General features: G+C 42.9%; 2 protein-coding genes across 11 annotated transcripts in view; one reads left to right on the forward strand and one right to left on the reverse strand.

Moving 5' to 3' along the window:
* Positions 1 to 377: 377 nt before the first annotated feature.
* On the reverse strand, positions 378 to 26801 carry wnt3 (wingless-type MMTV integration site family, member 3). 2 transcript variants are annotated; one of them, XM_037081932.1, is made up of 4 exons: positions 26722 to 26801; positions 10619 to 10860; positions 6635 to 6900; positions 378 to 4240 (listed from the first exon to the last, which is right to left on the reverse strand). In XM_037081932.1, the coding sequence occupies exons 1-4, from the start codon at positions 26799 to 26801 to the stop codon at positions 3761 to 3763; spliced, it is 1068 nt and encodes a 355-aa protein (XP_036937827.1). In that variant the 3' UTR covers positions 378 to 3760. The 2 variants fall into 2 exon arrangements, with proteins under 2 accessions (XP_036937827.1, XP_036937826.1); XM_037081931.1 differs by lacking the exon at positions 26722 to 26801 and adding an exon at positions 17332 to 17466.
* Positions 17535 to 27383, forward strand: part of ormdl3 (ORMDL sphingolipid biosynthesis regulator 3) — a 199607-nt gene continuing 189758 nt past the window's right edge. For 8 of the 9 annotated variants that reach the window (XR_005071893.1, XM_037081943.1, XM_037081942.1 and 5 more), the window contains exons 1-2: positions 18599 to 18623; positions 26689 to 26804. The gene's annotated coding sequence lies outside the window, so the exon portion shown is untranslated. Of the gene's footprint in view, positions 17574 to 18529; positions 18624 to 26688; positions 26805 to 27383 lie in introns of those variants that run through there. The other variant, XM_037081937.1, reaches the window with a different exon arrangement.

Below are 27383 nucleotides of genomic sequence, written 5' to 3' on the forward strand. Positions count from 1 at the left end.
ATTATAATCCAGCATAATTATCCGGTAATGATGAGAAATGTGGCATCTGGTAATGAGACGAACCTACCGAGACATCTGCGGTTAACCTCCACATACTGCGTTGCACAACCCGAGAAAACACCGTCAGCCGTTTTACCACGTAGCTTCTGCAGCAGGAGGGTGGAGACGCCGTCAGAACAAATCAGAATGAGACTCAGATACAAACTACTGAATCAGGTCAGACATGGGAATCCTGTTGCTTCAACATGTGGTCGTCTCTCTCTCTTTTTTTTTTTTATAAACAAGTGAAATGAAATAAGCAGGAACCAGATCTTTTCTTTTGTGCTGTAAACATCGATTTCCTTTTTCTGTGTATGATCACTGAAATGGATGTTCACTTTTTTTTTTTTTTAATAGACTGAGTTAAATGTGGTCATGTGAAAAATGTGTCCTAAACGCCTTACGTCAACATTTCTTTCCTGATTTTGATGATTGATCCACTTGTGACATATTAACTAGCATTTCCTCTAAAATCTAACAATTTAATTTTGCAAATTAACACATTTATTTAATGATATTCATCCTTGCACTTATTTTTTATGCCATTTTTCTATGTACTGTAGATTTAATGTAAGTTACTCTAACTGGAGCAAATTTGTGTATTTGTTGGACTATTTTCGTCAGCGGATGAATACGCATTTTGTGCTGGAGGATGTATTTCTGGCAGCAGGGAGCTGCATGTGGGGCTGAATCTAGATTCATTTTAGTGTGTTTTCATGGTAATAAAGGGACAGGATGTGACACTGATGTGATTTTGATAATTAAATATTGTTTTATTTCATCTTTTCATGAGATTTCTTAACAGTAAATGTTCTTCAAATGCCTCATTTTATAATGAAAGTTGTGATATTTTATGTTCGACAACTATAGAAGTGATCAATACATCTATCTCTGGAACAACGTGTGTTTAAAGTGTGTGTGTGTGTGTTCATAAATCAGAAAGCATGAGACAGTTTTGTTCTTCAAATATATAATCTTAGTTCAGTCATACAGATATATACATTGTATAATAAATAATATTTATAAAAACATAACATTTACGATTATAAAATAAAAAGGGAATTATTCACTTTAAAACATTTGTACAAAACTTTGGATATAGCGGGGGGAGGTGGTGGTTGGGGGGTGGGGAGGTGGAGGGAACTGAACACAGATGGTGGGCCCAGGTAGGGAAGGGCTGTGTGGAAGATGACACAAATGCTAAGCTATGTCACGAAGACAGGGCGGCCTATACTCTACTGGGTACTTGTGTCGCTGGATATAATTAATAGGAAGCCGGTGGGACTGTCGGAACATGTTGTGTGGAAACCTCTCGCAGCCTTCTGTCAGCCGTCATGTGCACATCCATCCACATCTCGCTCATGTAAATCACAGAGTTCCTGAAGGGACACTTTCACCCCAGAATCTTACTTGTAGTGCTTTTTTTAAAATTTATCTAGATTGTTTTGGTGAGAGATGCAGAGTTTTGAAGATACCAGCCACAGAGACGTCGGCCTTCTCTGGGATATAATGGGACTAGATGGCTATCGTGACGCCGAGTGGTTCGTTTTACAAATTGATCTGGTAAAAAGCCACTAGAAGCTGTTTGGAAAAGTGCGGACACAGAAAAATACTTTGTCAGCTGTCTGTCATGAGCTGACCTTAAGTCAACGATAGGAGATAGCAGATGCTACAGCAGCTACGTCAACCTCTTAAGGAGCCGCCATTGCTGGTTGTCCTCAGAGGACGCTGGCTGGTTCCACACCTGTGTTCAGCCACAGGAAAGATGATCACGCGGTCTTGCAAATCTAGCTTCCTCTTCAGAAGTCTGCCTTCTCAACAGCATGTCTCTTTCTATAAATCATGATCCCGTTACTCAAGATAATGAACAAGAGTTTAACTAACTAAGCCAACTCTGCTGAGAAGGACGGCATTAGCGTCTACATCCTGCACTACCATGAGTATACTTCCTTATATGCAGTGGTACAGTTGAAAGAAAATAGTTCCGTTATGAAACTGCTTTCTGTGGGGGCTTTGAGCATCACAACCAAAGGTGCCATCTTGTTCCATTACATCAGAAAGAGGGCCGACATCTCTCCCATCCATGTCTCCAAAAACTTGACAGCTCACACCAAAACAATCCAGATGGATGAACAGCTCTACAGGTGAGAGCAGAAATACCACTCTGTCTCTTTAATGTTCTCAGAATCCAAATTCGCGCCATTTTTTTTTCTCCTCAGTGATCCTAAAAATATTTTCCTTTTGTTCAAAATTACAAGTCAGCATCAACTAAGCCAAACACCCCAGACTCCGAAGAACATTTCTTGAGTAAATTACAGCACATTGTTCTTCCAGTTTTCTCCAAAACCAAAACAGCGAGGCAGTTTGAGGGTTTACTGACAGGAGTAAATACATCAATCAGCGCCTTGAAAACCTCAGACTGAGGGAAAACATGGACAGAAGGAAGGGAAGACGTGAGAGCCAATCGGATCTCCGCTTCACTCTGGTTTCCACATGTCGTCACATGTCCCACTTTTTCTTTTTTTTTTTTTGCTTTTGTTTACAGTGATGAATGAGAGATTTGCTTAGGGACAAAGGCCTCTAAGATGGACCTGATGAACGCATGAAGTGTTTGATAAAAAAATAACCGCTTTGCTCCTAAGACCAGAATTAATAATAAGCATGCTAAAGCTTGACTGGAAGTTGACGCCAATATTTATAAATGAAACAGCCATCAATAATCTTTAATCTTTTTTTTCTGAATAATGTATGACTCTGTTTGTGGAAATCGTGAGCAGGTTGATGGCGCCCGAAAGTCGCCATTCGCTCGCATCAACCGCAGCTCAAATGTTTACCACCTGGAGTTAAACTGAATAGTGCATACATATACATGTGTCGGGTTGTTAGTTAGTGGAATGAGCATGCTTGTTCACACACATGCTGCATACCTCCCAGTCCCAGCCCGATGGTAATATTTCAGAAATGCAGGGCTATAAAAATCAGGCTGTAGCATATATCTTCCAGGCTCCCCGGCTGACTGGTGCAGCGGAGTCAGTCAGCAACACTGAGGATTTCATCAGCTCAGTAGTTAACAAGAGACAGGACACCTGCCTGCTGTTTTCAGTTCAGTTCAGTAGTTACAAAGTGATGGTTTCCTGGGGCTGCCGACGTGTTCAGTATCACGATGTAGAGGTTGGTTTAGTTTAAACAAAAAAACAAAACAAAACAAAACAAAAAAAAACTAGCCGGACGGGCCAGAGAAGTGAGGTGTTAGTTAGAAGATGCTTTTTAATCAAAAGCAAAAGAGAGTCTGAAAGTTTCTTTTTTTTCTTTTTCTTTTTTTTTTTTACTGCATTAATCTCACAGGTAAAAAGTGTTACTGTACATGCCACGGACATGTTGGCATGGAGGCGGGAAATAAATAAAGACACGGGGGAGGGGAGGGGATGCTGCAGGGGGAGGAACCGGGGGGAGAGAGTGGCACAACTCGAGCTTCTTCCCATGAGAACAGTCAGGTCAACACAGGACGCCTTCTGGTCGGTTATTATGGAAATGGGTGTAGTGGTTTGGAAGAGAAAAAAAAAATGGTGTAGAAGAATCCATTACTGATGTGCCATCACCCATTAGGGCCTGAGCGTGTGTGCTGATGAATATGTTTGTGTGTGGGATGCAGAGGAAGGTGGAGGTCGTGCAGGAGGGGGCGGGGCAGCACTTGTAGTCCAGCAGTCAGTTAGTCTGACTCTCACTTGCACGTGTGGACGTCGTAGACGCGCACACACTCCTGACAGCTGACGTAGCAGCACCAGTGGAAGATGCAGTGGCACTTCTCCTTGCGTTTCTCAGTCCGGGTGTTGTGGCCGCGGCCGCAGCACAGCAGGTCGCAGCCCTCGATGCCGTGCGACGACACGTTGCAGGCCCGGTCGCGCGTCCCGAAGGAGCCGGTCTCCGGGTTGGGCTCACAGAAGTTGGGCGAGCCCTCGTAGTAGACCAGGTCGCGCTCCGTGGGGTGTTTGAAGAAGTTGTACTTGACCCGCAGCGTCTCCACCCAGCCCCGGGACTCGCGGTGCTTCTCCACCACCATCTCCGAGGCGCTGTCGTACTTGTCCTTCAGGTAGTCGCCCAGCATGCGGAAGTCGGGCTGCGCCCACCAGCACGTCTTCACCTCGCAGCTTCCTGACAGGCCGTGACACTTGCAGCGCAGGTGCATGTGGTCCAGGATGGTCTGAGGGACACAGAGGACAACATCGACTTGCTTTAATACAGTTCCTAAAACTTCACAAGTTCTACTTTTCCTGAAAAACCTGGCAACCAGTTTGAGTCCATTACCTCCACCAAGGAGGTTCTGTTCTCACCTGTGTCTGTTTGGTTTGTTGGTTTGTCAGCAGGGTTGCACTAAAACAACTGAACCGATTTCCCTGGAACTTGGAAGAAGGACGTGTCTCTACCCAGAATAGACCCCATTAACGTTTGGTGCTGATGCAGATAAAAGGACAGATCCAGAAATCTCACTTTTTACAGGATAATGAGATGGGGCCCTTTGACATTTTCATTAATTTCGCAGGGGTTTAGTGCGTTAACTCAGAATGTATCTCTCTCAGAAAAATTCTCTCTCCCTGTTTTCTGCAAAGCAACTAGTAGCTAAATTTGTCAAATACATGGAGTGAAGTGGATGTACAAGAACCTCAAAACTGCAATCAGGTACAGTGTTTGAGTAGATGTACTTAGTTACACTCCAGCACTGCTTGTATTGTACTGTTAAAGTGTCTGCACCACTTTCTTGTGGCCCATTAAGTTTCAGTTTTGGTCGTCTATGGGAAAAGGTTTGGGCACCCCTGGTTTTGACTGAGAGACCCCTGGAGGCAGAGATTAATACTGTGCATTTAAAGTGTAATTAACTGACATGCCCAGGTCTTAATTTGATGACTCAGGGATTATGGGGCAGTGAAGTCACCACCAAGAAAGATCTGTTGAAGTTTTATGGTCAGAAGTTTACAGGAAGTTCAGTAATTCAGATGAACAAAACCACTAAAGACTCTCAGAGCAGGCCAAGAAAAACAATACGCCACTGGCTGCAATTTATTTAAGTGTCATGCAGCTGTGAAGTACAGAGGCTCTGTGCTGCTGCTAATTCCCTCTGAAGTCACTGGCTCACATCATGACTGTGCTGCCTCGGGCCATATTTTACCTTTGTGTTTTGATTTTGTTGTGCTTTAACTCAACGGCTATATTTAGCTGCAGAATTCCCCCAGCTGGGGCGGAAGGCAGGTGGCTGGGGCACCTCTGGGTGAGGAAGGGGAGAGTGGGGGAGTGGATGGAGTGGTGACATCACACTGCGGAGCTTGTCATGCCAACATCAAGTCCCAGAGGCCCTCTGGGCTAAATAATGGAGCGTGAGAGGGCCAGGTGGAGAGGAGAGAGAGGAGAGGAGAGGAGAGGAGAGGAGAGGAGAGGAGAGGAGAGGAGAGGAGAGGAGAAGAGAGGAGAGGAGCTGTGCTGTTGTTCTCTTAGCTCCTGTGGTCTCCTGGCTGCTCCTGTGTGCTCAGATCAAAGGGCTGTCTTGTTGCCGTGTGGTCCCTCCATTTGCCCCTCAGCGAGCCTGTTTTCTCTGAGCGGTGACAGCAGCCAGTGATGTTTTAAGTCGGACCTGATTTCCTTCTTTTCTCCCCTCAACTCATTCTGGTTATTTGACTGGCAGGGAATTTTTCATTGGGATGCAAGGCATGAAAGACGAGGTGTGGGGGCGAGGCGGGAGGGACGCTGCTGCTAAGATCAGTAATTAACCAGTCATTCAAAGTCAAGTGCTCATTTTCAAGTGGAAACTCAGAAATGTGCGGACAAGTCGAATTCTAAATCCCCAGCCGTCAAATGAACAATTAGAGTTCCTGGATAAATCCTTTTCCTCTGCATCACACTCAGATCATTGTCCATTGTTTACCACATCTGGGTTTCAGTTTTCTTCTTTTTTCTACGATTTATTGAACAAAATGTGCTGAGGGTGCCTAATTAATGTGATGTATTGCGGTGTTTTTATCCTACAGAACAAAATTTGCTCAACAGTGAGATCCCTTTGTCTTCCAGAGTCAGTCCTAAAGATATGCAGCACATCTTGTAGCTATTAAACCACTTCTTTTGAAATCAATTTGTTCACTATCAGGCCAAAAGTATGTGGACACCACAGTCCATTTCCTGCGATACCCAGCTTAGCTACAGTGATCATAAATCTAAAAGGAATAGTTCACCAAAAATATTTTAAAAAATCAGTCATTATCTTCTCACCATGATGGTGATGGAAAGTTAGGGGAGGTTTCGTGGTTCACAAAACATTTCTGGAATCCAACTCTTTGGAAGTCCCATGATCCCAAAATTGATTTGAAAAGATGTTATTTACTAACGTCCACACCATTTCAGACATATAGTGCACTAATTCTTTACGTTTAACAGCTCCAAAAAGATTGAAGCCTTTACATTTCCCATCAAGTCACAATCTACTTCATTTGTTTATCAGAATTCTGCAACACTGTTCTGCTGTAAAGCTCCAGAAATGCTTTATGGACTATGAAACTAGTAAAAGGAGATAATGACTCAGTTTTCATGATATGCATCTAAATGTGTTTACCGTGCGTCCTGCCTCGTTGTTGTGTCGGTTCATCGCTGAGCGGGCATCCGGACGATTCTCTCTGGCGTCGGCGAACTCCCTGGACACCAACACCCCAAACTCTGCGTCCTCGCTGCAGCCGCCCCACTTCCAGCCCTCCCCTGGAGGCCCCTTGTGGTGGGAATCACAGCCGCACATCGTGGATGTGCCCTCGGCGCAGGAGCGCGTCACTGCAAACGCCACGCCCGCTGATGCTATGGCATGGACGAACGCTGACTCTCTGGTTGCTGAGAGAGACGGATGAAGACAGACAGGAAGACAGGGAGACAGAGAGTGTGTCAGTCTTGTGTTGAACATGGACAAGTTACTACTGCCAACATCCAGACAGAGGTATTGAAAGGGATACCTCGAGGCAAAAACCTTTTAACACAACATTTCATCTTTGAGAGGCACATTTATGTACCGGTATTTGCCACTGCCTAAAGAAAAAAACCCTCCAAGTTCTCTTATTACAATCTGTAAACATGGTTCGCAGTGTTTACCACCATCACCATCATCATGAGGAGGAACATACAGGACACATGAAGGAGCCTAAAAGCAGAGTCCCTGCAGTGACATCAGCCCATTGTGGCTGTGTCAGGAGGGCCTAACGCTCAGCGGGATCTCAGTGACCTCCTGTCATCCCTGAGGTGTGCTGCTTTGCATCTGGATAGTGTTTCAGGAATGTTGTCACCCCCTCTCCTCCTACCCGTCGCTGTTCAGAGCCTGAAGGCCTTCTGGTGAAGCCTGGCAGTGTGTCGGCCTGTCTCTTTTTTACACCAAGGGATGGAGTTACGCCTCCTTTGAAGGCAACAGCTTATTATGTAACCAGACACCATTGTTTCACAATCACAGCACACTTACCGTGGCTCACCCATTACACTCCACCAGCTCAGACCAGACAGAAAAACATACACACCAGTATGGTGCTCCTCCAGCAGTGGCTTGATTTTTTTTTTTTCAGCTTGGGATGTGCAAAATTGTCTGATTAGCGTCTTGAAATTTGTTTAAGCACGACCAGAAAATAAGGCCCTTATTTTGAAGACCACAGTGGCTACTCAAGCTGGAAATTCCTCAGCAATTCAGCTGCCAATGAGGCTTTCAGGACCCAAGACACAGACAAAGTTTGCTGACGTCTGGCTGGAGCCTCGTTGAATGTTCCCATCCTGAAGGCGTCTTTTTATTTTAGGTGTTGATCTGATGCCGAAACGGTTGATATCTGTGCTGGATATTTTTTTATGCAGCCATCTTTATGACATTTGTGAGAACACGCATGCTCGTGTTTCTCAATATTTGAACACAGTTGACACAGGTACTACTGTAAAGCTCACATGACTCTAGTCAGAAGTAAATTATCTTGAATACTGTTGTGTACAACACAGTACACAAGCCTTGTTATATTTATCTTTTAAGGAAAATCTAAAATTGTATGCCTTCTCTGTACAATTGTCAATTAGAGATATTTTTCAAGGCTTTGCATCAAAGAAATTCTAGTATGGTCACAACACTAATGCTAATAATGTACAGGATGGAAGGTCAGATGGATCATCTAATGCTGTCCTCAGATACTGAAATACCCAGAAGCATTGTGTTGTTGCACTACCAACTACATGACATTGAAATCTGCAAACTTGTTAATTTCTGTTGTCATTTTCAGCCGTAACTGAAACATTCAGAGATGCGTCGCTCAACACAGTGGTCCAACCGACTTGATGTTTCTGCTGTGCTAACTTTATTTACTGTAGCTTTCACTTTCTTTAGTCTTTGTGGCCCAACAGGTAAATTAGGTCTAACCCAGTGTTTTGTTATTATACATGCATTTTAGGTGAATGAGCAGTTTACGCTAGGACTGCAACCCACGATTATTTCCTATGTATGCATTGATATTTTTCTGCTCATTATCTTGTGTAGCCTGTCTTCTTCCAGGTCACTGCGTTGTCTGGCTCAGGCATCACTTGGAGCCTGATGCCTTGTTCTGCTCAGTTGTCTTCCTGGATCTCATCACTTGTATTTCTAAATAATCGTTTTGATACTTGATATTCTGTCAATGAAATCTGTGTACTCTGTAATTTTGTTGTTCTGTTCTGTGCACGCAACATCCATCGCATGTCTGTCAGTCCTGGGAGAGGGATTCTTCCTCTGCGGCTCTTCCTGAGGTTTCTTCCATTTCTTTCGAGTTTCGAGTTTTCCTCACTTGAATCGAGGGTCTAAAGACAGAGGATGTTGTCCACTGTACAGACTGTAAAGCCCATTGAGGCAATGTGATTGTAATTTAAGGCTATATATATAAAACTGACTTGACTTGACTTGAATGTCGATTAATCATGTCGATCTAGACTGACTGATTGGTTGTTTGGTTGCTCAATGTTTTCAAAGCCCAAGATGACCAAACTTATTATCTTTTCTTATTAAACCTAAAGGAAGAAAATACCAGCTAGACTCTAGTGTGTGTGTCACGACATGCTGTCACTGTTCAGTCCTGGTGAAATGGACACAGTTTTCGTCTAAATCCTCAGTGAATCCTCGCATGATTGGATTGATGACACACAGTCCTCAGGTTCGGCATCCCTGCTCGCCCTGGCAAGACTGGCCGGGCCCTCCACAACAGGGGCCTGTGAGCCCTGGGCCCCTGGAGCTCTGGCTGTTAGCCAAGGCTAGCGCTGCTCCTGCTACCTGCTGGGCCCATCAATCCGCCTTTGTTTCCCTTGTGTCACACTGTATTATCCACACAAAGGGCCCAGCGACTCGCGCCCCCACAGCCCCGCTCTGCCCGGAGCTGGCATTCCCTAAACTCCCTAACTCCCCCCTCCACCTCTCCCTCTCCCTCTCTCTCCAGCCACCCCTCTGCCAACACCCCAAGCTGAAATCCCATACACCACCACCCACCACAGGACCTCAACCCCCCACTTCCTCCAGGCATCCACCAACAGCACCACCATGGAGCTTTAAGGTGGCTGGAACTGGTGGTTGGTGGCTAACTTTCAATTCATCACAACCAAAGTGAGATGCTTCCTTCTTTCCTTCCTTCTGTCCTTCCTTCCTTTGCTTCCCTATCCCAAAGTGCACACCCGGACTAGGTTGGGAGAGATCCCCTTTCAGCCTGTTTTCATGACAGAGTCAAAAGGGCGTGTGAATGGGGCGTCCGTGGGAGCTGGACTGTGTGAGGCGCGCACTGGTCTTCATGCACAGTAGGGGTTGAGCGGAGCCCCCCGGCCCTTTTCTATTGCCTGTAATCTCATTTGGCCTCCCCTCTCCCTTTTATTTGACTGAGGAGCTTGGACTGCTCACATTGCCCATTTCTGCCCAGATTCCTTCCCCTCTGACATACGGGCTAATTCATTTCCAATCAGCAGCAACACACAAACCTCCACATTTGTAATCAGGCACTGCAAGGCCTTCAGCGAGACACCTGCGCCTGTTGTTTCCCATTGTCAGGTTTCATGGGATTGTTTTCGGGAGCGCTACAATTAGTATTCTGCGTGTGAAGCGTGTGATGGATGCCTCCAGTATATCTGCTGTACTTGTCAGGTTTCGTTGACAGATTTACTGCACTGACCCTCTTTCATGTATGAGAGTGTAAACACGGTTGGGAACGCCGGGAAGAAGCCACTGACTCTGAAGACAAATGTGATATTGAAGGTAAAGATGGATGGAAGATGAATAATGTGTCAGTGCTTGTACCTGCTCTCATTTCTCACAGCAGCCAGGAAAGGTGTATATTATTGTAATTGCCCTAGTTAGTCGTTTGTCAGCAGAAGCCCAGAGAACAGGCAGTGCTAAGCCTTAGGGTGGAAACTGTTAAACCCTGTGTTTTGTAACAGCTTGCAGTGGCCTCGACTATATAACTGACTTTTTACATTTGGGTTTTGTTGGCAGAGATCATTTTGATCATTTATTTTAAATTGTGAAGCACATGGAACATGCACCAATAAAGATTTATGTCTGGCTCTTTTCTTAAGAGTTTACCTTTGTCGAGCACAGGCCCAAAGATGGCCAGGTTGTCCTTGATGGTGGTGCAGTTCCATCGTCGGCCCCTGAACTGGTGCTGGCACTCCTGGATCCCCAGCTTGACACCTTCGGCAACGCTGGGCATGATCTCAATGTAGTTGCGACAGAAGCGCAGCTGCTTGGGCACCAGGCCGGGGATAGAGCCACACAGGATGGGTTGTGACCCCAGAGACGAGTACTGCTGCCCGAGGGCCAGGGACCTGTGACAGACAGAGAGGAAAGCATCATTAGAGTGAGATCTGATTGCCATAAAACAATCAGTTACTTGTGTTGCTCTTCTTCCTTAATTAAGGAAAAGACAAATAACGTTTTGTTGTACCTGAGTATCATGACAACAAGGATAAATCTGAATCTCTGCCTCTGTGTTGATTAAAGGTACCTAGGTAAATTAAAACGAGTGCAACATGATCAAAAGAGTCAGCACATCAGGCCATCACTATAAATACGACAGGCATAATTTCTTTCATTACTTTAAATACTTTTTGGCACTTGCCAAACTGTCCATACCACAGAAAACTGTCGAGTATTAGAAGCTAATTGTGCATTCTCATGCTCCTACAAAGGAGGTGTCCTGTATTTTATTGCTCAGAGCATTTAGACAACATGTTGATAGCTGTTTAAAATTGGAAGCCTTATATTACTTGTATTATATTACAAAGACATACAGACTTGTTGCTGCACCAGTACATTCCCTAAAACCACAAAGAAATTGCTTCACCGCACGTGTTATCTGAGTAAATGCCAATAATTCACCTTCTTACTAATATAGGTCACTTTAATTGGATATCCACTACAGTAACTGTTACAAACTAAGCGAATCATTTACTTTCGTCTGCCATGTTTTCGAATATATGATAAAAAGTCAGGAAATCAAAACGCCAAAATCTTCATTTCTGAGTTGTTTTGCATTCACGTTAATTTCCAAATAGAAAAGTAATTTTTTCAATTATTCCAACTCTTTATGAATGCACAATAACATCAGAATTCCCCTATGGTTCCTGATGTATGGCGCATTCATGTGGTATTGGAGTGATCAAAAAAATGAATTCCTAACCAGGAAAACCACTTCAGTGAACACGATCTCATATCAGGACAATGACTCGGAAAGTTGCAAAAATGTTGGCACAGGACTTGCCGACACACGCTAAAACACAGTGGACCAAAGTACACGTTTGAAGCTTTTGATTAATTCACGTAATGAATAGCACATTTTTCCTCACCCTGATTTATTAAGAGTCTCTCAACAGAAATCAGAGCCACGTGACATTTTCAATCTACCCCACAGCGAAATGTTCATCATGGTGACCAGATGATTCACAGATCATTTCTATGGAGTGACAGTCATCAAAAGTTTAGAGCACCCTAATTTGGGGTTTCGTTGATATCCATGTAAAGTGCTTAGTGAGGAAAGTTATTTACTTCATAATACAAGGCATGTTCTTTGTAGTGATCACGCTGTTTTGACATTACAGCACATAAATACCAATTTCTGAATATTTTAAGTCAAAGTCTGCTGCTTGTGTTTAGACGACAATTCAAATGTGAGATCATCACGTTAATTGAATAAAAAAAATATATGTTCAGAAAAACAAACATATTTCTCTCAGTAAGGTATCAAAAAAGGTATCATATTGGTATCAAATCTGCTTTTTAAGTACAGAAACTCATATGATAACCAGTCTAAGTGCTTTAACAATTGTTTAAGAAGCAAAGCTGCTCTCCTCGCAGTACAAGTCTGTGCCCTCCTTGAACTCAACCCCACAATAGCAATGATGGTGCCCTGCCAGGGAGGCCTCTGCTCTATGAGCAGGGGAGACCGCCTCCGTATTAATTAATCTTAGGTTGAACTGTAGGCGTAGCTCTCTGACAGTACATGTGATTCATGCTTGAGTGTTTTATTGACTTATCTACTTAATATAGTTTATACAGAGAGCTCCTGTTTATTTTGTCTCTTTTTTGCACCAGGCAAGGAAAGTTAATAGGCCCACTTCAGGGCAGGGATACAAGCTATTAGTCGTGACTTTTCAAAGTGTTCCCACTTGTTAGCAAACACAGATCTGCTGATCTTACAGATAACACACAAGAACCTGTCTGCTTTGTTTGGGGAAAAGCCCCCTCGCGTATCTCAAATATATGTAGACACCTGCCTCTGAAGTTCAATCATTCATTTGCGGTTTTTCTCTGTAGTTTTTTAAGAATGACAGCATATACAGCTGAGCCTGCTGGTGATGGATGAAAACAGCATATCTGAAACTGTGTGTCTCACCAGAAGGCTCGTGCAGATGTGCCAAAGCAGGGATTAATCACCACAACGAGACAGCTCAGATCAGCTCGTGATGCCAGAAACCATTATAGTTTCATTCAGGTAATTAATTTTAATTGGTTTCTATTTCTCTTGAAATAAAAGAGCAAAGGAGAGAAAACATGTTTTCCATGCCCCTGTTTTAACACGCTTTTAGTATGACAAGCTCAAACAAAACTGTACAGTTTCCCCCAGAAGGTCAGGCATTTATACGTCAGACTGAAATTTCTTGTTTATTTATTCCTGGGCATGAAGGATATCCCCCGAAGGAACATACATGTCTCTGTACAGGTCTGCATTTCCTTTGAGATGGATGTTTTACAAGGCTCTGGATTGTTTACACGAAATTATCATATATAAGCGGAAATAATACTTTTATGTCATTATGTCCTCTGTGAAACTGATGCTACAATATAGTGAATAAATACACAATCCTGACCCTTGATTGTCTTGCAATCAACGATTATCTCAGTATCACAATACTGAGATTATCGTCATCGTGAGCAACATATGGTGAATCATTTCATATCGTGAGTAACTCTGTCATTCCCATCCCTCATCTGTATTATTAAGATACCAATCATTTTTACCTACACCAAGAAGGTTATGTTTTTGGCTGTGTCCTTTTGTTGGGTGGTTGGTTGGTTTGTCAGCAGGATTACACAAAATCTGTTGAATGGATCTCGAACTTGGATGGAGGATCAGGTTAACAGGATGGAGACATTTTTGTTTGGCTTTATCTCTTATTGGAGTAGGGCATTTTTTGACATTTTCATAAATTTCCCAGAGAACAATGCATGGATCTTGGATTTGATGTGGATCCAAATAGAAATCTGTGTTTGAATATGTTTCATTTGATACTGGTTTGAGGCTTGAATGAATGAAAGGGGACTGTTGGACCTTGGTGGATGTATGTGTTCTACTGGGTGCCATTCTAGTTTAAAAATATCATGGCTATCGTCAATAGCGATAGAAAATGCGTGATTATGGTGTTTACAGGGTGAAGATGTGAGAAGAGTTTTACCAGTGTGGACTCAGACTCTCCAGCACTCGGCTGAGTCTGGGCGGACAACGTGGCGCTGGAGGCCATGAGAGGATCATGGGGGAACAATTGACTCTGATCAGATCAGAGCGCCACTCAGGATGACCTCAGGACCCCCGCAGGGTGCAACCCAATCACAGCAGCCACTGACTCTGACAGATGAGTGCAGTGCAGCGCCCCACCCCAACACAAAAGTCAAGCCATTGAAGTCACAGGGAAAAAATCCCCCCTTAGATAGGTTCACAGCTCATGTGCGCTTTTGCTTTCTACATGTGGCTAAACCCTGCCCCCACCTCCCAACACCCTCCTCCACCTCCCATACAGTTTTTTTTTTTTTTTAATGTCAGGTGAGCATTGTTACAGCAGGCTCCCAGGTATGGTAGTCCCACACAGAGAAATGGGAGTCGTTTTGCATTTACAGCTGCTGGAAAATATGATGATCACGTAATCAGCCACTTGTGTTGCTGGCATGAGTGTTCTGACTGACACTGACACACAACAAACAATTCTTATGTTTCAGCATGAAACCCACAGTTCCTCAAGGACAGAACAGTTACATAAACTATTCAAAACTTTCAAACACCATCATGCATGAGGAAAAATAAGTCTCCTCTCTTTTATATGCAACTTAAATGCTGTTTTGGCCAATTTGATGTTCCGATGCAGAGTCAGTAATTTGATAGAGCTCATCAATCTCCATTCATGTTCTTGTCTTGGGTGTACCCAAGCAGAGGCAGCCACATTAGCTCATCTGCCCGATCCCACCGACATCACTGAGTTCAAGTGTTGCTGACATCACTCCGTCTGGTGACTGAGTGACTAAGGACCTTAATTACACTGTCTGCTAGCTTGGTTACTGCCCATTAATCTCTCAGTCATGGGATGGACCAGGGTGGATGATGCCCTGCACAGAGCTTGGACTTGAACTCAACACTGTCACATTAACTCCAAGGAAAATCTCCCCTGCCCAACTGAGATATCTCTGTGTTTATGCCACCATGCCAACCTCTGATACATCTTGGGTTCTATTCAGGACAGCTAAACTGCCTGCCCACCACTCTGACATACAGGCTTAGACGCTGAAATTGGGATTTCTGATGGAATCAATTTGCTAACCGCATGGGACTTTGTGGTGGACATAGCATGTTTAGACTACAGGCTGTGGATCTGCCAGCCTATTTGTCTTTGTTTGCGAAGGATGTGCCTCACTTGATCTGTATGGACAGATGAGATGAAAGGGATATCTTTTTGGCTAGGTGCTAATGAGAGTCTTAACCCTGAGGGGTTATGAGGCGTATCGTGCAAACAGACACACACGCAGACTCATGCATGCAGACCACATGTGTGCCATGCTGATCCTGCCTGCTTTGCCTCACTTCTCGGAAGCCACGAGCGACGTGTCTCAACCGAGTGAGGGAGCAGCAGACGCAGAGGCAGAATGCCGGGGGAATCTGCTGCAGGGGACGAGACGAGCAGCAGAGCAGCAGCAAGCGGCAGGGCTTGGCAGGTGCATGCCCAGGCAGGTCCGTATGAGGCCTCTATTGGCCTGGGGGGTTTACGGCTTGGTTGGGGGTTTTCTCAGTATCTAAACTGGGCTGATGTGAAAGTATGACGGGTGTTAGAAACCACAGAAATGAAGCAGAGGAAACAAAGGGATTCCACCACACACCTCGCTGCAGAGTGGAAATTCACGCAATCAAGCTTATAACACTGTCAACAAAAACTTCTGACTCAACCACTCCCAATCCAATAAAATCACTGCTATTGTACAATCACTGCTGCTTGGATAGAAACATAGAGAAGCAGGGGTTACCCTGCTCCATCTTACAATTTTTACTTTGTCTCAAAAGCTCAGCTTGAGTTAAGAGGTGAGTCAAGGACCCTTAGACTTTCAGGAATATGCTGCAGCTGCTATTGTGGGAGGTCTGCATTACAGGGGTCAGTGTGTAGCACATGTCTGTGCACAGATGAGCTTTCTTTGTGTGACAGCCTCCTATTTCCAGAGGCACAAAAAGTACCAGGTGACCCTCTGAACCTGTTGAGGAAAACATGACATCTGACCTCACTGCCTTCAGCCTGATGGCCTACGGAAACAGTTTGAAGTTCATGACCAGGGTCAAGATACAAGTTTCTAAGACTCCTCTATAGTGTTTTGATACATGAAGTTAAACAAAACTTCAATATATCTTGCTTCTCAGAGGGAATTAAGTCAATTAAGTTTTGGGCAAACACAATATAGGCCCTTTACAGGGTTTTGGGTCCTGGTCCTGACCTTGGAGAAGTTTAAAGCGCACAAGATTCACATGACAAACATTGGGGACCTCCACACATGAACATGCTCAAATACACCAAAAACCACTCCAAGTTAAATTGCATAGGTAATTCAATAGTCCACTAATCTGTTCATCATTTTCTTGATTAATCAATTAGTTGTGTGGTTTATAAAATGTCTTGTTTGTCCACAACCTTAAGTTTACAGTCATAGAGGAGAAAAAGAAACCAACAAATATTGACAATTAAGAAGCTGGAATCAGAGAATTTTTGACATGTTTTTCCATTAAAAACAACTCAGACTGTTGCAATTCATTTCATGGTTGATGACTAATTGATTAATCATGGCAGCTCTTACTGTGACAGTTGAATGAGCTTTCAAATTGCTTAAAGGAATAATTTCATGCAGTTATTTTCATACTCTTACAAGATTCAATGTAGCTCCGCCTCAGACTGTACCTTGCATATCCATTTGAGACTTCTGTGTCAGTAATTACATTTAAGTCACATTTATAAGCATGTATTCTCCTTCTTACTCACCTTGTATGACACATCTCCAAAACGTCTCAATTTAAAATAGTAGAGATGTAAAATGGCGTTTTTTGAACATTTTTTACACACGTGTAAGCATGTGTTTTATCACCTTGCACTGTTCCAGCTCAAATAAACTAAACTAAAGTTAAGTAGTAGTGTGTTAATGTTCATATTTGTCTTGTTATACAGACATACCAGATCAATCTGGCAGCAATCTTTGATCAAAAAGTAGAAAACAGGTTTGCCTAATCATCTTCTCTTTCCAGCAACACACAGTGTACTTGTTGTTCTAGTCGAATAATGTCAGAAGTATTTTTTAAGAATATGGAAATGTCTCAAAGTCAGTGGCAAGTGTTCCCAAACAACCCTCCCAATTTCTTCAAAATGTCCCTTGTATATTAAGCAGCAGCAGCAGAGCTAGCTTAACATTAGCCCTGTGCTTCAAATGTAGCCTAACCTTTAACACCAGTGATTTCAAGAGTAACAATGGGTGACAGCTGAGGTAAGGAGCGTCTACTCTACCTTGAATATTTCTGCTTTCATCATGTAGTCAGGGAAGAGTTGTTTTAGTCTTGTTTTTTGGTTTCTTTAATGAACTGCTGCTAATAAAAATGGCGTCTTGTAGCGCTGTACTTCCGTATTTGCTCACGCACCCGCCAGGTGGTTAACGTTCGATGACGTCATCTCCTCTGCTCTGGCGCTAGCAAACATTAGCTAGCTAACGTAAGCTAGACCTGTATTTTCTAAAGCGATAGCTTCCAAACGTAAGTTATGCCAAATTATATTTGGTTTCTAAGGTTTAGTCGGAGCTAGACACACTATTCAGTTCCTCAGCTAGAGCAGAAATGTGCCATACAAGTGCTGGATGAAATAAGATTTAAGTAGTCTAAATGTATTTATTAGCAAAAAGTAGCTACATATTTTACAAGAAGAATAGCCCCTGTCACTGCTACCTGATATCATACTGTGGTTGTTATCTAAAAATGAACGTGTATGATGCATTTTAATGTTGTAAAGTGATTCATGTGGAGCTAACCTCAGGCTAACATATTATGGAGTGCTTTCAATGATAAAAATGCATGTTTAATAAGCTAATCACATCCTATTTGCATTGTTGTAAAAATCATGCTGTAGTAGAAGAGAAGATATCGTGATACAGCATGTAAACTGCAAAAATAACTAGTTAGTTGAGTTGTGGAATAAATATAGTGGAGTAAAAAAGTAAAATATTTGCCTCCAAAATGTCATGGAGTGAAAATACATAGTAGCAGAAAATAGAAGTCTTGAGTAAAGTACTTTATAATTGAATCTATCAGAATCTATCGCTGCCTTTGTGTATTTAAAACTTAAAAAGGGACAAGTAACTACAGGTGTTGAATTATTGTAGTGGACTTAGAAAACATACAATAAGTCCTTCAGAAATGAGTAAGTGTCTGAAGTAACGTGTACTTGCTTTTAGTACACACACCTCAAAACTGGACTTATGTCAGCAGCCAAATGGTTAGTGAATGTTAAAACTTTACCAGCCATCAAGCGAGTAAGTGAAGCAAATCTACCAACTACTTGCATGTTTTACCCTAATTTGACTGTTAGCAACTGGCTGTTATTGCTAATATTGTGCTCAAATTGTACAGTATGTGTCTGGTGTGTTTCCATCACAGACTGTTTTTCCACCAAGGTTAAGTTTGTAGTTTTACTCATGTCTTTTGTTTATCACCAGGATTACACAAAAACTGCAGAGTGGATTTTCAAGAAACTTGGATGGATCTGACCTGAATAGACCCCATTCATGTTTGGCGCAGCTTCAGATAAAGGTATGGATCCAGGCTTTATTTTCTCGCTTTCTTTAACACTGTGAGTTAAGGTGTTTTTTGTTATAATACATGGATCTTGATGAAGAGAAGCAGGTGTGGTGGCAGGCATCTGTGAGTGAGGACAATGTGATCCTAATACAAATCTATATCTGGTGGTCTGAAAGGCACAAATTCAGATTTTGTGTTCAATTGACTTGAGTTTGCATTTCTGAGCAAATAGGAATGTTTAAGTGGCAACCAAAGTCTGAGAGTGAAGCAGAGAGGAAAAGAGAGGGATTAGAGAGCCTGTCACAATCCATCCCTCCATGCACTATTCCTTAGGCACTGTTTAAAGCCTCATGGAAACCTGCGTGCATGTGTGAAGGCAGACTGAACTACGCGGTTGTGTTGCTACTTGTAAGTTCCTACTTCCAGCAGGGTTATCACTGAGATGATGGCAAAGAGGTGGGATGCCTTAATCGTAATGCCCGTTCTGTGCAAACACTGTAACAGCCTTAATTTGGTTGCACCCTTGTTGCAGGACATGCTGAAAACTGCTGACACATGATGATATAATTTTCCATTCAGTTCCATCACAAGCTGGGGCACTCTCCAGACTGTTGCTTTCAGGTCTGATGATTTATTCTAGTACACCTCATTTGTGCAGAGAGACTTTTATGGTTGCGGTTTCTGAGCTAGCAAAATGTCAGGATTTGATTCCTTTGATGAATCTCTCATCGAATCTCTTGTCTTCTCTCCTTTATTAAGTTACTTCTTAAATATCATCTGTATTATATGTACTGTTAATGGTTTAAAGCAGCCTCTAAATACAGCCAATAAGTAATTCGAAAGGCTTAAGCTTTTATAAACAGATTTGATTCAATGTGATCTTATTTGAATGTATTTGCCATTATTGACGATGGGTGCCAGTCGTTCTTAGCCGTGTCTGAACAAGTTAACTTATTTCATTAAAGAGAAATTAATGTTAGCTTATGCTGGGTTTGTGCCTGAAGCGCTGAGTCCCAAATGTCTTCTGTGAGCACCAGGCCCTTCTGAAAAGGCCTCTGCAATAACAGACTGCAGGAAAATTGTTTGCATTAAACTCAAATCTACCTCTAATTTACCTCTATATGTTGACGCCGCAGCTCAACTTGTCAGATTTGCCCGGAGGACATCGTGTTGCTAAAAGAGGGCCTAGCAGAGCAGACAGAGACGTGCGCTGAAAACACTCTCACATTTTCATTTATAAATCCCACAACAGAGTCCGCAGAGAGATAAAGACACGCGAAAGAGAGTAAGTGGGCCAAGGAAAGTTGCCGGCTTTGCCCGAGGATGGGACTTTTCCTGGTGGAGGCTGGAATGCACAGCTTCTGTCTGTGTTTTGTTGTCTTCCTTTTTTCTTTGGCACACTTTTGATTTGTAGTCCAACAGCTCCTGGCTGATCAGATAAAAAATGACGGGACCCCTGAAAAATGTTCCAACCTGTTCTTTCTCTTCTACCTCGACTCCTTTCTCCTCTCTGCAGACTATTGCAGGGAGTGTGGAGTTGGGACAGGGAGCCCCTGCAGTCACATGTATGGAGACGTGAAGAGGGAAGCTGAACAGGGTGTAAACTTGTGAACCTGCCTGTCAGGAAGTGAATGAGAGCAGCAGTAGCTCTGCACAGAAGTGCACAAGGCACTGACAAATGCGAGGGTTGGTGTCTGTAGGTGGACACAACAGAGTCTGAGCTGTTGTCTTGAAAGGACAGAGCATGTTTGAATGAGAGCCTTGAGGGACTGAGTGAATGAACCGCAACTCAAACAAGGCATTGTTCCCTGCCTCTGCTCATTAGGGCCGGCTTGTTGGCACCACGACTTGAATTGTCAGCGGTTATGCATCATATGCAAATCATAACTCGTCGGGATTGTCTGGAATCTTCTCTCGTATGTCTGGAATTCCTTCGTGGAAACACCACATAGCTCTAAAAGTAATTAAAAATCTAATTGCTGTTGACTTTGTCATGCTTGGTTGATTTGAATAACAGTCTCAAAAAACTGGAATGTGTAACAACATTGTGAGAGATGAACCTGGCTGATAAAGATTGCCAGTCCACAGTTATTCCCTCACAGGCAGAACCACCTAAGAGCCCTAACTGTCTTCTTTTTTGTTGATGAGCAGGTCCCCGTCTTTTCATAACCAACCATCAGACATGTTTTCCCTCTACCTTTTACCTTTGTAAGACATACACGATGAATCAATTTAGTTCAGTCTTTAAAATGTCAAAGAGTTGTACTGCTCGTCACAATTTCTGAGAGCACAAAGTGCCGTCTTCAAATTGCTTCTTTTCATTAGAGCAACAGTCCAAAATACAAAGACTCTTCATTTACTCTTCATCTGCACAATGTGCATTGTGTGATGTGTTTACCTTCTAAGCTAGGCTTCCTTTTGAGTGTTGGGGAGAATAGCTGAGCCTGAGCGAAGACATCTTTATTTTAATCAGGGATCATTGTAAATATGCTATGTATGATAATTGGTTTATCATTTCACATAACCAGCTGAATCAGGTCTGAATCATGAGCTGCTCCTCCCCCGTTGTAATTCAGAGCTGTTGATTGATATTCACCTCTTCCTTTCCACACTTATCAGTAGTTTGGTTGACCTGGTCACTGACCTGAGGGCTTTGACTGAATATAGGCTGTACAGGTGTGATCAGCTCGTCTCTGTCACTGACCCTGTGTGTCAGAGAAACTGCTCGCTGCTTATAATTAACATGTGTAACAAGCCACACAGGTGAGATCAGCCAGGTAATGAAGACTTTAAATTTTGTGTGTTTGTGCCTCCACACGTGTGCCCTAATGATCTCCTTGCCCCTGGCCGCTGCCGTTTTCCCTTTGAGGAACCGTCCTGGCCTGTGTTTTAGTGCAGCTAATAGCTGTGCACTGGGGGACTTTGTTATTTCCTACAAGCGCACACCGCATGCGCTTTGATGGTGGCTGAAGATTAGGACTCGCCTTCGCTGCTTTGAAATACCACTCTCCTTTGAACCGCTCACCTACGTAGCTCTGGCTTGACTGGATAGTGTCATCCCACATGCTTGTTCACTGAAATCCATCTGTGAATGTTTTGTGAAGTAACGTCTTGGATCAGCACATCAAGGTTGATTTCACAGTGTTAGTACAAGTTCAGTTGAAGACTGGTGCCTTTTTGGTTGGTGTGATGTTCAAAATTCTATTTTCAAAAGTAGTTTATAAAAAAAAATTAAAAATCGTTTCACACTCAAAAAAATCCCATGAACACCTATTTTAATGTCTTTCCCGCTTTTCGGTATCTTCAGTGAGGAAGGGTAGGATCCAATTTCATCCTCAGGTCAAAGTCGTGGGTATTTATCGGCTCAGATTCAGTCAGCAGTGATGGTGGACAGGCTAATTTTCGCGCCTTTTCCAGCACAGTGCCATGACGCGCTTTGAACTTCTGGACAATTGCGTATCAATGATTTTCCATCCGTCTCTGTTCAAGCAGCATTCATACGTCGTTCAGTTTAGTTTGAATGAGAGACTGAAGTAAAAGATATGGAAAAGTAACCGCCATGATTTTGCCACTGTCCTCCATGCGGTTCCCCTTTTCTGGCGTGTTTGTGTAATTGAACATGACACACGAGGGGAAGGAAAAACAGAAAGGCAAAAACTCTTCTAGTGGCAATCAGAAAGGAGTCACTCGCTAACTTTTAGTTGGTTTAACTGTGTTTAACAAAACCTGCATCTTCAGTCTAATATTGGTGTAAAAATGATAAAAGCATTGTATATAAAAATGCATCTGCGTGTTCTCTCAGCTATTATCTACTTAACCCCCAGGTGAAGTTTTGTAGTCCACAAAATGTTTATGTAGCTTCACAGCAAAACGACGTTATAGCATTTTCCAAAACAAGTGAAGTAGCTTTTGACTTAAATTGTAAAAAAAAAACAAAAAACAAAAAAAACCCAACAACAACAGAGAAGAACCATTAAATGGCTCCCTACAGTTCCTTTAACGTGATGCAAAATTGCTGAAACCCAAAGATCCCAAATTGATTTGAACAGATATCATTTACACCCTTGACATGCAGTCAAGCTTGTGCACACACTTTAGACAGGGTGCATGCTAACGCTTTTAGCTTAGCAGCTACAGTAAAGATTGCAGCTTAACAAAAGAGTGTAAAAGTGTCTTCCCAAGGAGATTTGGATTACATGTAACAAGCCATATGGAGCATTTTTATTTTATTAATTTTTTGGTTGTCCCCAGCTTCTTCAGTTGTTTAAGGAAAAACTCCAGAAATGATTTGTGGACTACGAACCTTCCCTTGATTTTCCATCATCCTAGGGTTGACTAGACAATGACTAAATTAAAATTTTTGGTTGAATTGTTCCTTGACAATCTCATGAACACACCGAAGTCGTAAAAACAATACCCCAACAAAATGGGACCATCAGAGGAGCTGGTGAATGCAGGCTTATTCCTTCCATATTGCCCTGTATCCCTTTAGATGTCACCCTCTGTGGGGACATTTCTCTTGAGCTTTAGCCCAAAATTGCCTTTGACCCTGGCCCTACGGCAGCCCTCATCCATTCATAATGGAACCCTGAAGTTTCTTATGAATGACATTCTTCTGGACTTTCCTGCTCTTTTCTCCACCTTCCACCACGCTGTTGAGAATAATACCCAAACATCCTTGATCTTTTCACACAAGGCGGCAGACGGAGGATTTTCCCGCAGTAAGAATCATTTAAGTGATCCCTTTGCCAGTGGTAGGGGTTTTTGGGGTTGGAGATTGGATTGAAGATTGAAGGTGGGGGGTGTCGCAGTCAGATAATGACATTCCTGATACCCAGAGATGGACTCTAGAGCCCCATTTAAGCCGCTCAGGTTGAACTGGAAATGTCTGTGTATAGACTGGGCAGTTTGGCAAACCTAGATAGCTTTGCGAGAGATCTCTCGAGAGGTACGGCAGTGACATTATTGAGGGTTCAGAAACTTCCACAAGTAGTGCTTCAAACGGCAAACACAATTTTAGTCAGGAAGTCGTCTTTAGGCTTATGAGTGCCCCATATTTTAATTAAAATATGTTAAAATGGGATTATTGAAAGCTTTAAAAATGCACAGAGCTATTTATATGTGTAATAACAAATGGGAAGCTATTTCTTGTTTTGTGCTCTGCTTACACACAGTAGCTTAACTCTTATAATCTATCTTTGCAGTGACTGAATATAACCAAATCATGGCTGCTTTTGTATTGCTATTTTTTCACAGTCAGATAGCCAGACTGCCAATAACAAAAAACCCTGCTGGGTTTACTAAACATTGGTGGATCAGGACTGCTTTGCTTGCTCATTAAAGCAGGAGTTGATTTTAACATTGGCAAAGATCATGCCGTAAATCTATTTTACACATTTTAAAAAAGAGACTTGTTATTTAGAACAACTTGCGCTGTAGGATTAAACACTTTCACGATCTCTTTGTCAGTCTTTCTGTCTCAATTCCCGCTCTCCCTACCATTTCTTCATTTCCTAACCACAACTATGCAAATGTTAAGCCATTAATTAATGTTTCGGCAAAAGCTGAAATCTGTATGAGATGGTACTACGATCACCTGCAAAGAGATTTACATCAAGCGTACATTATCTCTTGTAGATTTAACAGCAGTGATGATAAAAGAGGATTAAGAGAATAACTGTTATTGGATTAAAACATCTTGTGGTTGAACCCGATAATCACCGCAGATGCTCCATGGCTGGTTTTGGCATAAATTCAGCTGAGGTAATTCTTCGCTGAAAGTGACTGTCATCATTCACCTACAACCAGCGCTGATTATGAAAGAAAAACAGACACTTTCCGGCTGACAGAGTCGCTTAAGCTGCTCGGAAAATAGCTGACGAGTTAAGCCACACAGTTTTAATACAATATTAGAACAATGAGAACAGAATATTCTCTAATAGTCCTTTAGGGTCCTTATATTATGATATTCCTTGATTATTAAATGTAAGTTGAAAGGTTAAACCACAACACAGCAAGAAGTCCAAGAACAGACATTTTTTCAATTTCAAGCCACACAGAGAGGATGGCGTTGTCAGATAGTTGGACAGAGGCACTGCAGGACCTGTGGATTACGTGTGGTCACCACATAGCTTTATGCTGTCGTGAATTCTCTCAAACCTTAAAGCTTTTTGGCCATTTCATCCTGTTGTTTCCCCAACATTCTTGCATTTCAAGAAGGGCAATTTACTGCTCAGTCTCGCCTTTCCAAACCCGCCTCATTAGTTTGCTATGCCTTTGCTCTCTACTACACCTCATCTTCCTCCATGCATATCTGCATATCACTGGAGTTATTTATGTTCTGTTTTGTTTTCAACACCCCATCTTGTAAAAGCACGGCTGCCAGGCATAAAGCAGTCAAAACTGCTCTTCCCTCCAGCCCGTCCCACCTTGGCTGGAGAATTTATGGCCAAGTCCTCGCCCCTGAGACAGAAGCTGAGAGGACCCTGCCTGGGCCCTCGCTGAAACTCGGCACCCTCTTGTTTGACGCACCACCTCATTTTGTCTCCTTTTGGACGTGTTCGACACCGCGGGGTGATGCCACTGACAGCACTGTTTGACACCCATTCCTCAGCACCTGCCCAGTCACCTGGAGCTACGGCTCAGCTTTTCATCTTCCCACCCTCCCCAGTAACCCCTCACCTAGCCTACACTTCAAAATTTGTTACCCAAATCAAAGGTAGTGCGCATTGTTAGGGTTCGAACATTATACCAGTGTCATGTAAGCTCCTTGAACAGAACAGCTGCAGGTAATTCACAGAGAGAGAATCCCAGGCTCTTTGTCACTGTTGTCTGATGGTTCTCGCTGAAGCCAGGAGTGGGTGTAAAGTCCTCTTTGCCATTAACACTTCAGCCCTGTGGCCTGTGTGCTTGGCAGCTGCCTGCTCTGTAAATGAAACCAGAAGATGCTCGCGGTTTGGACAGCACCACGGTGGGACCACATGCTAGTTGGGCTACTAAAAGTGCAGTAGCTCTGACAAGTATTGTGTCGTGAGCCAAGAGAGCTTTGTCATACGCCTACGCAAATATCTCCAAAATAGAAGCTTTATGTTACAAAAGAAGACCATGGAGCCATGAGGTCAGCTGCATGTAGCTGAATTTGTAATGAGATAAACCTCTAAATTTCAGTAGCTGGTGCCAAAAGCGATCTGGGATAATTTAACAAAGAGTAAAACCCTGCGGCACCTAAACATATTGTCTCTTGACAAATCCGTAGTGGAGGGGGTGAATTGTGGTGCAATTGAAAAGCAAAATGATATGCTTAAAAAAAGAGATTCATTTAATTACAGCTGATACCCCATGGCAGAGCGCAAAATTCGTTATATATTTTTAAAATTGTGAGCAACTCAGTGGCAAAGATTTTGTGTTTAACGGGTGTCACACGTCTGCAAAAAACAATTCAGATTCAGTTCACGGCATGTTTTGGGGGGCCGGCGGCCTGAATGTACAGCAGTGACACACAATAGCAAACAAAACAAAACGACGCTGATCTTATAAGTCATGATTGTTTGTCAGTCCTAAAATTATGTGCTTGAATTTCAAGAAAGAAAAATCGATTACGGTAGAGAAACACGTGCCTTTTTTGATGCTTTGTAAGATTTAAAGAGCAACATCAGTGTTATCATTTTCCTTGAGCGATATCCAAAATTTATGTAATAACGAATGATCTCACTGACTTACACTGCTGTGTGGAAATGCCTCACAAGTCCTTACAGTACTGTTGACAATTAATATCAACATGGCATCCCCTCGCTAATATATATTTTCTTGAATTCAAAAAAGATCTCCACATTTGTACTCGTTCCCAAACTAAAAATTCACCCTCTTTGCATCAAAACATACTCCAATATGATAAATGGACCTGAGTGTGGAGGGGAAAAGAACGGCGAGCCTTTTCCGTTACACTAGTATTTGAGGTTAAGATTCTTTGGACTGGGCCGGAGAACATTTTTCCACGCAGTCTACTGAAAGTGCACATTCTGCCCTCTCAGAAATGATCATTTGACCAAAAAGACTCCCACTCTTTATGCGGCTATAGGGTCTGATGCTGAAACTGTGGATTCGTACTCACCACCAGATGGGATAGCCTCCAAGCACCCGTGAGCTGGACAACCACACACACATCAAATATCCAATCAGATACAAATCCATGAGGTAAGCCTTGTAAGTGTGTGAGAGGGTAAATGGATCAATACATAGAACTTCCAGCAGGCAATGAAGAAGAAGTTTCCAGGAAGAGAAGCTTTAGGGCAGCTTGATTGTTGAATGAGGGGGAAGATTAAAATGATATTGAGAAAAAAAAAAAATCTTCCTCCTGTTTTCCCCCCTTCTTTGAGTCGGGCCAGGAAAGTGTGTCTGTCTCCTAGTAGTTAAGAGAATAAGTGTCTCTTACACACATGCACACACGCTCCTACCCGTCCTCTCCTTCCCTCCCTCTCTCTGAGGTTCTTCCCTAAGGTAGATATCTTTTTCTCTCTCTCTACTTTTTTCTCCCTCAGGATGCCTCATCCACAGGCCCAATATTAAAGGGGGGGGGGGGGAGAGAGAGAGAGAGAGGCGGGCGGGCGGGGGGAATGAGGTTTGGAGATGTCAGCTGGCAAGCCAATCACAGAAGATGGCCTTAGGTTACGAAAAAAAAATTATTATTCGTTCCCATCTGTCAATCACACGCCACCCCCTGGTAATGTGGAAAAGAAAGGAAAGAGTGAAAAGAGGGAGGGAGGGAAGTGAGAG

Source organism: Acanthopagrus latus, chromosome 20, assembly GCF_904848185.1.
Source record: "Acanthopagrus latus isolate v.2019 chromosome 20, fAcaLat1.1, whole genome shotgun sequence".
Lineage (NCBI taxonomy): Eukaryota > Metazoa > Chordata > Actinopteri > Spariformes > Sparidae > Acanthopagrus > Acanthopagrus latus.